Here is an 11,333-nt window from a genome sequence, read left to right as displayed (position 1 = left end):
CAAAAGATGATTTGTTAATAGCTTTGTTTTTTTATTTCAGATAAAGCATACATGACTTTACAGGTAGAGGGTCAAAGGTTAAGTGCAGAACAAATGTCCTTGCCAACTTGGCCCCCTGCTGCACTATACCAAGTGCCTGCCAGAGAGGTATTGAAGCCCCTTCCACAGCCTGAAGCCACATCTCCATTTAACTCCCAGGGTGAGAATCAACATAATCTGATAACATAACTGGATGACATTTACTTAATGAACAAATGCAGTGCTTTTCGTTCTTGTCCATTGATGATACCGGAATTCTGAAGCCTTCGGCTTATATCACCACTTATATCACCTGGGTTTAACGCCTCCTACTACCAGCATGCCTGTTCTTTGCTAATGTACTAGGAAAATTGACTTCTTTTCTTCAGCCCCAATGATTTAAGATTTAACCTGTAATTTCTTCTAGCAACTTTACTTCTTCGATGAAGAATCCTTACCTTGTAGTTGCAGGTGGTCTCCCCACCTTCTTCGTAACTATCTGGAGCTTTTATCCCGAGTCTTGGCTTCTGGACATGCACTCCACGTTGCTGTGTGAGTCATCTGTCAGCTCTCTAGATTCTGTGAATACTCAAGGCCTTGTCTTCCACCTTGAGCCTGTGCCTCGCTTGCTGCACCTGTAGCTGCAACATATCTGATTCAAAGCATGGCGGGGACAGCCCCCCACCTAGGGCCATTTTCTCTTTACTAGGCCCGGCTTCACACCTGTTCTTGCTGTAGTTCTCCTCTGCCAAACCATGTCTGATTAGTCCAAATCCCTGGAGCAGCACCTAACTAATGAGACACAAACCCACAGATATTCATCACATGGTCAAGATGTCTCTGGCTCTGAACAATAGCTGTCTTTCTCTACATAGCCTTTGAATAACGTCTAGCGGCAAGAGTACTCCTCTTCCTCAGCAGAAAAAAGACTAAGGAGCAGACTCACAAGTAATCTCCATACATTACTTCTCAGAAGCTTTCCCTTTGCTATACTGCGCCCTTGACTTCTACATCGAGACCTCCCCAGCTTTGTTTTCTGACCACCTGCAAGACCTGGCATTCAAAGTCGGGAAAGTTTTCAAAAAAGCTCTCCTTAGCATGAAGGTGTGCCCTCACTTTCCAAGGCATGGGGCACATCTTTGATCCTTCGATAGTTCTGACATCGTTCCAGTCCTAGCTGCAGATGTTTTTTAGGATTTTTACTCCAACTTGAATTTTTACTAAATCCAAAGGCACATTTGACCCATCTTGGACCTTCAAATGCTTACATTGAAATACTAATATTCCGGATAGAATCATCGAGATCGATTGTCATTTATGTTCACCAGGAAGTGAACATGGCTTGTCCTCTGCACCTCAGGTGTTTACCAAGGTGCTGGCTCCAGTGTTGGCCCTCTAATGCTTTTGACATAGATCGGTAATGAGCTACTTGGATGACCACTTCTTGAGAAAAAAGTTGGTAAAGACTCTGGAGGACAATGTGTCTCTGACTGTCCAGATGTTATAGAGGTTCCAATGGATCCTGAAACCCAAAAGGTAATCGCTGGCTCGGATGCACCACTTGGAGTTTCAGGGGGTTGGTCCTGAACACTTATTTGATCAAAGTGTTTCTTGCACTAGAAGTTTCAGACTCTCCAGTCTCAAGTGTTAGTAAATGAAGTGTCCAACTCCCTCCTTCTGCAAAACAGCCTTGGTGCTGATTGTAGCCTACTTTGAGGCTGTTCTATTTGCCTAATTCCTTTCCGGGAATCTAAAACACGGCATTCTGTCATCATGGGACTAATCAATCCAGTATCTGGACAGACCAATTTATTTAACATCAAGGACCAGGCTGTCTTGGTGGATTCGGGTTCCAGCTCCGACATTGGGGAACTTGCTCCTTCCTGTATTCTGAAAGACCCTGACAACACACTGGTGGGATCCCATCTCCTGACACTGGATCCCAACATCCTGGCACTTCAGGTGATTTGGCTCTCATTTAAGTGTTAAACTGACCTGCTAAAGGGTCATTCAATCCTGCGCTGGCATACATCAATCAGGGAGGAAAAAGAAGTCTCACTGCTGCAAAGGGGGGCAGAACAAATCATAATTCAGGCAGAACATCATGTTCCAGCTCTGTCAGCCGTGACATTCCTCTCTCTGCCCGGCCCCACAAGGTGGTATTTTCTTCTAGCTATCGCCTCTGCTAGGCAAGTGTCTGATAAATGGCCTTCTCTTGCACGGAACTCTTTTTTAGGTCCTTTATACGGACAAGGTGTGGTTGAGCTCTAGGCCCTTCTTACTTTCTAAGGTAGTATATGGACCTTAACTGTAACCAGGACATTGTCCTTCTATCCTTGTGTCCTGCTCCAGTTATACAGAGGGAAATTTCTCTCAATTTTGTGGATATGGTTCAGTCTTTGCTTTCCAGTTAACTCTACCGGGACTTTGAGTGCTTCTTGGGCATTTAAGCTGAAAGCCTCTGTTTCCCAGATTTGTGAGGTTACTACTTGTTGTTGTGTTTACACTTTACATAAGTTTTACAAAGTGGACATTTCTGTTTTCATCTAATGCCAGCTTCTGGTTTATGTCTTTCAGGCAGTTGTTTGAGCAACCCTTGTTTCTTGTTGGGCCGTTTAGCTGTTTTTTGGCTGCAATGGTTTCGGAATTCTGATGTCCCTCAGTGAAGGAGAGAGAAAATAGGATTTTCGTACTCACCGTAAAGAAAATTTTCTCAGAGTACATTGAAGGACATGGGTCCCAACCCATTGAGTTTATAACTGTGCTTTTGGTACTGCTTTGCTACCAAACTGAGCCATTAGAACAAAAAGGTCTCAGAATTCATGTGTCCTTCAATGAACTCTGAGAGAAGGGTTTTATGTTGAGTGCAAAAATCCTATTTTCTTGATCAGGACAGGGCAGACTAGTTACAGTTTGAATGAATGGGTTATGCAGCTACCTTCAGGTCATTGGACACTGGTAAATAAAGCTGTTAGGATAACCCTATCTTAATGAATTTGATGTTTTTTTTTTTTTTTTAACACAGGTCAGTCAGTGCCACTAAACTTGCATGAAGGTTCACGGACATTGGCACCACGTATCAACAGCATATCAAACCCACCTCCCCTTATATCCTCCAGCAAACACCCAGCTGCTATTGAAAGACCCATGGGCTCTATATCTCAGGTATGTAGATGGTAGCTAAAAATGAGACTTAGACTTATACTTTCTTAATGAAATATCTGCTGTGGTACTTCAGACACACAACACCCACCTCCAACATTGAGCTTATTGAGCAATGATTCCCAATGGAAAGTAAAATTCCAGGACATGCAGAGGTGAGTCAGTCAACAGAATGGTTTACCAGAATTGCAAATCCCTTTTCAGGGACAATAGTGTGAATGTATTTTTAGATTAGATATTTTAGTTTTTTTGTGGGGATTTATGGAGTTCTACTTTAAGATTTTGTTTTAGTGAAATAAACAATAAAATAAGCCTAGTAATGATAACAGTAATAAAGTACATATTGAAGATGAATGCTTTTAATGCCAGTTCTGTTAACTTAATACAAGCTCAAAAAAGGTGTTGGCATGGTGTCAGACTACATACTCTAAAGGTGCCTATACACTGGCAAAATTTCGGCCGATTTTTAATGTACCAGCCGAAATTCGGCCAGTGTATGAGGCTGTCGGCTCCCTTTCAGCCGGCATGCCTCGAACAGCTGATCGAAGGAGCCGGCTGGAAAATCTTTGTACAATCGGAGCCGACACCCAATGAGCTGTCCACTCTGATCGGTTATTGTGACAGGTGCCAGTGGCACCTGTCAGAATACAATGCAATGCAAACAGCAGCGATTCCTCGATCGACATACTGTTTGTGTTGATGGAGGAATCAACTTCTTCCGTTCAGCCCGTGGGTTGAACGAAAGAAATTGACAGGTGTACTACAGTATATACTATACCTCTAAAAATGTACTACACCTGAAAAAAGAAAGCTAATGCAGGTGCCTTATCTAAGGACTGGTAAGCTGCAATATAATAAATTTTTGTTCTTATAATACATTTCTTGTGTTCTTATTCTTCAATGTTACAGGCAAGGCTCCAAAGACATGCTGGTAGGTTAATTGGCTCCTCTCTAAGTTGGCCATGTATGTGAGATAGGGACCTTAGATTGTAAGCTCCTTGAGGGTAGGGATTGATGTGAATGTGTAACTATGTAAAGTGCTGCGTAAATTGTCGGCGCTATAGAAATACCTGTAATAAATAAATATTAGAATATTTAAAGCAAACATAAACCACTTCAATTATTCCATTTCATTTGTTTTGGGTTATAATTTTGGTAAGAATGGCTTGTGTATCTGCTGCATTTACTTTAGAATGTTTTTTATATCATGCTTATGGTCAACTATCTTTCTGTTTTCAGGGTGTTCCCATCCCACTTCATACTCCATACAGCTCTGAACATGCAAAGGTCCCTGTGGGATCCATCACAATGGGTTTACCAATGAGTATGGACCCTAAAAAACTGGGTGAGGAGCGTAAGTTCACATCTGTTCTGTCCTGTTATCTTTAGCGTGCTCACATTGAATGATTATCAATTGTATTGTGTGTGTGTGTTATAGCCTGATAATTGTTGTACGTTTTCCTGTTGTCAAATCCCCACTGTAAATTCCAGCATGTTATTAAAATATTCCACTTGTGGAATTGTGTCCATGGCGAGCCTGCCAGTTACAAGCAAAAAAAAAAAGAAATAACTGTCCAGTATACACAAAACATTGCAGAGCAGACTGGGTCACTGACCTTCTTCTGTGCATGACTGAACCCTGCTGAACTCCAGTTTGCTTTATAAAGCAAAGTTCACCTATGATGACAGTGTGTCTGCAAACTCCATCTCACCATTTATGACATGTCTTGTTGCCTTTAGCACACATTGACTGGGATGCTTCAACTATAACTGAATGTGAACTGTAGCCCTGTTTCAGTGCAGAGAGCACAATTCCTCAGAAATTTCATGAAGGTCATGCAGCTCTCCAGAGCTCATAATCTGTCTCTCTTTATGCTCTAAACAATGCAGGTTGCTGCTATTATGAAACTGTACATATTTCAGTGCAGGTTTGCAATGCAGTGCCCATATGCCTATGGTTGCTTTATACAATTTCTGCTGATGACCAGATACTAAAAGATTATTACTATACTAGCGATTTTAGCAGTGTGGACTGAGTTACTAAAAATGCCATATGTAGCTCAGTCACACCAGGAACAGTATGAAGAATGACATTGTTCCCATTCTGATAAGCTGGCACCATTGTGCCACTCCTCGCTCTGCCCATTTCCCTTTCTTGAGAATTGCAGGTTAGTGCCTCTCTCTGCTCTTTCTTTTCCCTGAGAACAGTGTGGTTGTGCCTCTACCTCGAACTGCCTTCCTATCCTACCACAATCTCAATACAAATGAGAAAACTGAATGTAAGATTGCAGTCCATCACGGGAGCGAGCTTGGAGCGATGGCTACTTTACAACACACAGGGACCTTGGGGAGCAAAAGTAGCCACCCTCCAGAAGGAAGGACAGTGTCAGCACCAATTCAGAGATGATTGGAGGATCTACAGCCGAGTGATACACAGATAAGATACATTCTGTTATAGTTAAGATACTTGAATGTATTTTTAAGATTTTACTCCAGAGTTTAGTGTCATTTTAAGGAACTCAGAGGAGCAGTGTTTCCTTCTAAACTCTGATACAGTTTCAGAAAAGTCAGTATCCCATTCCTCCAGCATTTTGGAAAATAAAAATCGACCCGGTCTCTGATTTTTTTCTAAAAAGCGCACTCTGTACTGTGAGGAAAAACTGCGGCTTTCATGCATTAGCAAGCTCCTCTGCTTCGCTTCTGTTAGCCCCGTAGTGTTGTGTGCAAACACATTTGTCAGGGTGTCGCATGCTGGGTTGTAGATAAAGTGTGTGCTGAAAGAATGGTTACATTGAGCGAAGTTCAGAGGTTGAGTTGTAGTTCAGACGGCGGGCTGACACAAGGAAATGCTATCCATCTGATAGGTAATTATGAAACAAAAACAAGCTGGTGAAGTTCTGCTTCCTTTATTGCTTTTCTTGTTGATTGAACAATAAGGCAAAACACTTTGATTAGCTGATTGGTGGGCAGTACACCCCTGATTGGTTGAGAGTGCTGCCCTGCCTATTCTAGAACATAGAATAAGATAGCCCATAGACATGAGATGACAGTTTCTGGTTCGGCTGTTTTCTGTTAGATCGCTTGAAAATCTCATAATGGCAGGGAGATGTCCACTGGCCAAAAACTCCCTTGGGGAGCAAGAATTGGGCCGTTTACAAAACTTTCTCCAATCATAATTAGCAGCATGTGCCTATGCTGCTGTCCTCCACCTCCCTTGGCTTTCTGTTCACTAAGACCCCGTTCACATTGAGCGATTTATCGCGCGGTAAGTTCCGCGATATCGCAGCAAATTACCGCGCGATATCGCGCTCCAATGCAATCCAATAGGGGAAAGGGTCCTGCTGTCGCGGGTCGTGTGTCGCTACAGCAGGACCCTTTTTTGAGCGGATTTAGCCGCGATTCAAGCTTGCTCAATGCAAGCTTGAACGCGACATCGCGCGGCAAATCTCGCAATGTCGCGCAATATGCAAATCGCACGACAAACGTGCGATTTGCATATCGCGCAGTGGGAACGGGGCCTTAAAGAGGAACTTTACCCATATCTTTAAAATGCCAACAGAGGCACATTTAGAAATCTTAAGTAATAATGTACAAATAGATACTTCAAGATAATTGCCGTCTTTTTAATCTTTGCGTACCTTATTCTTCTTTTCCTCACCATTCTTTTAACACTGGCCATTTTTACTAAGGGCAGATTAATGCATTTCCTTTTACTTCCTGGAACTATGGCACATGTGACTAGGATATGTGGCCATGCAGATCATCTCAGGGGAAAAAAATGCCTTTCCCTGAGATCTCATAAGATTATGCAGTCTATAGATGAGACTTCCTAGCAATGCACTGCTGATGTAACCTCCTTCGGTATCATTGCTCCGGCTAAGGCTACATCACTAATGCCTAAGAGGACCAGGAAGTGGAAAAAAAAACTGTAATTGTAAGTAAAAGAAAAATATGTGACTAAAAACTAATGTAATATGAATGTAAGATGATTTAATATAACCATACAGAGCTTCACGCTGATGTGATTTTTAGTGAAAGGGGGTAAAGGTCCACTTTAAAGTTACTAGGTCTGCAAAGCAATCCTTGCAGGTTTATGGAGAAGCCAGCAGCACTCAGGAGTCATGCTGATTCAAGACTAGCCGAATTATGCCAGCCCGTCCAAATGCCCTCTAATGTCTATGCACCTTGTAGAAATCGTGCAGGGAATCAGGTGGTTAAGCATGCTGTTCTAGGTCAGTATACTTCTAGAAGGTGACCTCCTTTTATGACTTTGTTATCACATTGCTACTGCAATAAAGGTTTAATAGATCTCTTTTAAATATGGTGAACTTTGCACAGGAGTGTTTAGGAGGAAATGAATGGCGGCACTTTTTCTTTATTGTTCTGTCAAATTCAGAGAGGGATGAGTGCAGTGAATGTACAGGTTATGTGTGTGCACGCAGGAAGTGGGGGTGGCATATCTGATATTTATTTGTATTGGGAACTTTTTGTGCTTGTTAGTGCTGGACTCACACTACGTTCCGCTCTGCTATAGTGTGCATTTACTTTGTCAGTTGTCCTATGTGTCCGAGGGGGAGAAAAAACTGCAAGACGTTATTACTAGCACTGCACTGGGCTGCTATTTTGTTACCTCTTTAAGAGATGAATGTGTGATAAGGATTGTCATCATTATAAGGTATTTCTGTGCTAGTGATAAAATCTATGAACCATTACCAGGTTTTCAGATGAACACTTTCTTATTGGAAACCTACTGTCTTGTTGTGATTTGTCTGCCTTCTCTCACCCACGATTGTCCTTTGTGCATATTATATACCTGAGTGCTTTCTGCAGTGTGCTGTAAATAAATTAAAGCAAGTGATAGCCACTTGAATTGTATACCCTACCCTGAACTCAGTTATACACAATATAAAGAATACTGCCCTACTGCCATAAGTGTTGGTGCATGTTGTGCTTCCTACTGCAGGTGCTGATGTGACAGCCCGAAAACCTGTATTGGCATAAGGCTCGTAATAACGATATGTCCAAAGAGAAGGGGCAACTGTTTATGTGCTAATGGATCTCTCTCGTTTCATTTGTTATTATTTAGTGCCTTTCCTGGCCGTAAAACAGGAGCAACTCTCCCCCAGAAGCCAGCCAGAGAACCTGGTTATGCAGACACCTCAAGAAAGCTCGATATTTAGGGGTAGGACTCTGTGCTCTTATGCTAATTTGCCGTACCATGTGACTTACTATATCTGTCTGCATCATCCTGTAATTTACAAAAGGAATAATCCTTTTGTCTGTGTGTGTCACAATGCAAGCAGCCCAAATACCAAACATTACATTTTTTGACTAGATTCACAGTTACATGTGTATGCTTACATGGAGTCGACAGCACTGACACTATTCTCCGCCTATGTGCCCTGGTTATCTTCCTCAATGACATTATTGTTCTTTAAAATCACTGGTTCAGATAAGATGGCTGAATGCATTTCAGTGAAATATCCCTATATGTTGTATTCAGAATATGTTGAATGCTTCCCTAAAATATTTTATAAGGTTGTAATAGCAGAAATATAAATCTTTGTATGTCATTGCACATTAAAAACCGTAAATAAGTTTAGGGTTTGAGTTGTTAAAGGAGAACTATGGGGTTAGTGTTTTTCTCCATAGTTCTCCTAGGGGTAACTGGAGGACACAAACCAGCGCCCTCCCGTCACCCAAAGCTCAGTATACCGCGAGCTACAGCATTCGGCTAATAACTTACTGGCTCCTATGAGAATAAGAGCGAACGGCAGCGATTGAGCTGCCGGAGCTTCAGCTCAGCTGATACAGATGTTGGATCGGCTGAGTTGAACTTCGGCTCAGCCGAACATGCACGGTATAACGCATGTTAATGCATTGCAACAGTGTGAATCCAGTTCTAGGCAAGAAAAACTGACTCGAGGCAGGAAAGGGGGTGGGCAAGCTTAGTCACTGTCAGGAAGTGCCACAGCTTTCCCTGTCAAAAGGTCCTGGGATATGGCCATACTGCAGATTTGGGGGGCTTGTGCAGTCATCTCTAGGTGCCTGCATTTTATATTTGTATCGGGGTTTTTTTGTTTGTTTTTTTATTGACCTATTAAGATTTACATATTAACAAATACCCATTTTTACATTTTCACAATAAAATGGATTTCAGGATTCTGTCCTTTTTTGTTTACTTGAGTGGTCTAATGTGATGAATGACAGAACAAGTAGAAAATGTATTCTTTTACTGGTACTTAAAAAGCATTGGTGTTTCCATTGCAGGTACAGCTCAAGGAGCAAGTCTCTCTAAAGGTTTGCCAGGTAGTCGACCTCCACCAGATCCTCAAATAACATACAGAGGGTCCATTACACATGTGAGTCTGCTCTGTGGGCTGGTGTTTATTAGAATGGTGAATTAGGGTTACCACATGTAAAGCAGGTCAATGCTTTGTTTCACTTTGTTTTTCTTTTACCTTAATTTCCACACATTTCTAGGGCACTCCAGCAGAAGTACTTTACAAAGGAACCATTTCCAAGATCATGGGAGAAAATAGCCCATGCAGGGTCGACAGAATGCGTGAGGAACCAGTGTCCAAGGGTAAAGTCATTTATGAAGGCATGAAAGGCCACATCCTCTCACTCGATGGTAAGTCCTATGATCTTCTTTTTTTTTTTTTTTGCTTCTTACCTTTTGAAAGAAACTATACAAAGCACAATAATAGGCTAACGCATATTTATACATGGAATCTGTAAGAATGGGTAGAACATGAGCCATTCCAACCAGCAACATGATACCATTTATTTTTTTGCACTAACTAATTGAAAGTTATCCCTTTTAGAGGGTACTTTGTTGTACTGGCAGACTATGTTGTATCTTGCTGTATGTAATCAAATGCTGTAGTTGTTGTAGGCTCAATTGATTTTAATGAAGGTAACATAAAGGATAGGTGCACCTTTAAAGTACATATAAACCCTAACTAAATGACATTTAGTTTACTACAGCCTTGTAGATCAATCATTTTCTATGTTTTTTTCCCTAGTAAAATATTATTTTCACTTTTTTTATCCTTTGTTTTGTGTCAATGCAGCCTTTTTGCAGTCACTTTCTGTATGAATGCCCTCCCACGATGGCATTTCTCAGGCCGGGTTTCCTGATGGTGACAACAATGGACATGTATGTGCAATGTGCATTGACACAGCTACTTGTAGTATCCATTGGCAGAAAGTGTCAGGGGGAAAATGCAGGAGAATTTTTGGGAGATGGGGTAAAGAGTTGTCACCTTATAACAGAAAATGTCTTCACACGATCTTCAGGGCAGGATTACCAGGTCTTATTTTATGAAAAAGCACAGATTTACTGTTACATTTTATATGAGGTTTTAAGTGATTGGGTTTATAATACTTTAAAGGTACACTGATCGCTCTATGGTAGCAGACCGCATTTTCATTAAACCCATTCAGCACTTACAGAGAAACCCTAGCCGAAATGTGTTTTGTGTTGGGCTGCACAGGGATGAGTAAGATCCTCCATTTGGTTTCCACTTTTGTGTACCTTTGAGCATATTTGGGGAGCTAGGGGTATGACAAAGACACAACATGTTAAAGCTTAAAGTTTAGGGCTTGAATTTACTTTAACGAATAATCCAGCCAGCTTTCAAGCCTTTCCACAAGTTATGGGTAAATAATTCATATCTTAGATCACGCTAAAATGTACTTTCCACTGCCTAGGCCCAGTGCAGCCTTTCCCCCTCTAGTTCTACTTTTTCTACCCACAGTCCATGCCCCACGTTCAGATTTGGAGAAATGAAGTCAGTTCCCACTTTCATCTTAGAGCATGTTTTGAATGATCTAACAAAATTCTCTATGGCTACTCCCCCTCATGAGACCACTACCAATATTCTCTATGGCTGCTTCCCATAATAAGGCAACTACCAATATTGTCTATTGCCACTTTCCATCATGAGGCCACAGCTATAGATAAAAAATATTCTGTTGGAGAAAAGGCCGTGCCAGTCCCAGGAAGCAATACTGTCAAAAGTAACCAGAGAGAGGGGCTGCCTGAAGTTTTGTCTAAAGAATGCCAGTTGCCTGGCTATCATGCTAGTCCAATGGCTTCAGTCCTGGATACTGGAGAAGCTGAGGATCTTAGCCTTGCGTGACATAAA

General features: G+C 41.7%; 1 protein-coding gene across 1 annotated transcript in view; it reads left to right on the top strand.

Moving 5' to 3' along the window:
• The window catches only part of NCOR2 (nuclear receptor corepressor 2), a 432,386-nt gene that overhangs the window by 363,727 nt on the left and 57,326 nt on the right, over positions 1-11,333 (top strand). The window contains exons 23-28 of the mRNA XM_018557336.1: positions 41-199; positions 3,044-3,183; positions 4,420-4,534; positions 8,267-8,362; positions 9,451-9,542; positions 9,664-9,814. Coding sequence (XP_018412838.1) covers positions 41-199; positions 3,044-3,183; positions 4,420-4,534; positions 8,267-8,362; positions 9,451-9,542; positions 9,664-9,814 — 753 coding nt within the window. The remainder of the gene's footprint in view (positions 1-40; positions 200-3,043; positions 3,184-4,419; positions 4,535-8,266; positions 8,363-9,450; positions 9,543-9,663; positions 9,815-11,333) is intronic.

Source organism: Nanorana parkeri, unplaced genomic scaffold (genome assembly GCF_000935625.1).
Source record: "Nanorana parkeri isolate BGI_ZX_2015 unplaced genomic scaffold, ASM93562v1 scaffold13, whole genome shotgun sequence".
Taxonomy (NCBI): Eukaryota; Metazoa; Chordata; class Amphibia; order Anura; family Dicroglossidae; genus Nanorana; species Nanorana parkeri.
Note: the sequence above shows the minus strand (reverse complement) of the source record. Positions and strands in the feature narration are given on the sequence as shown.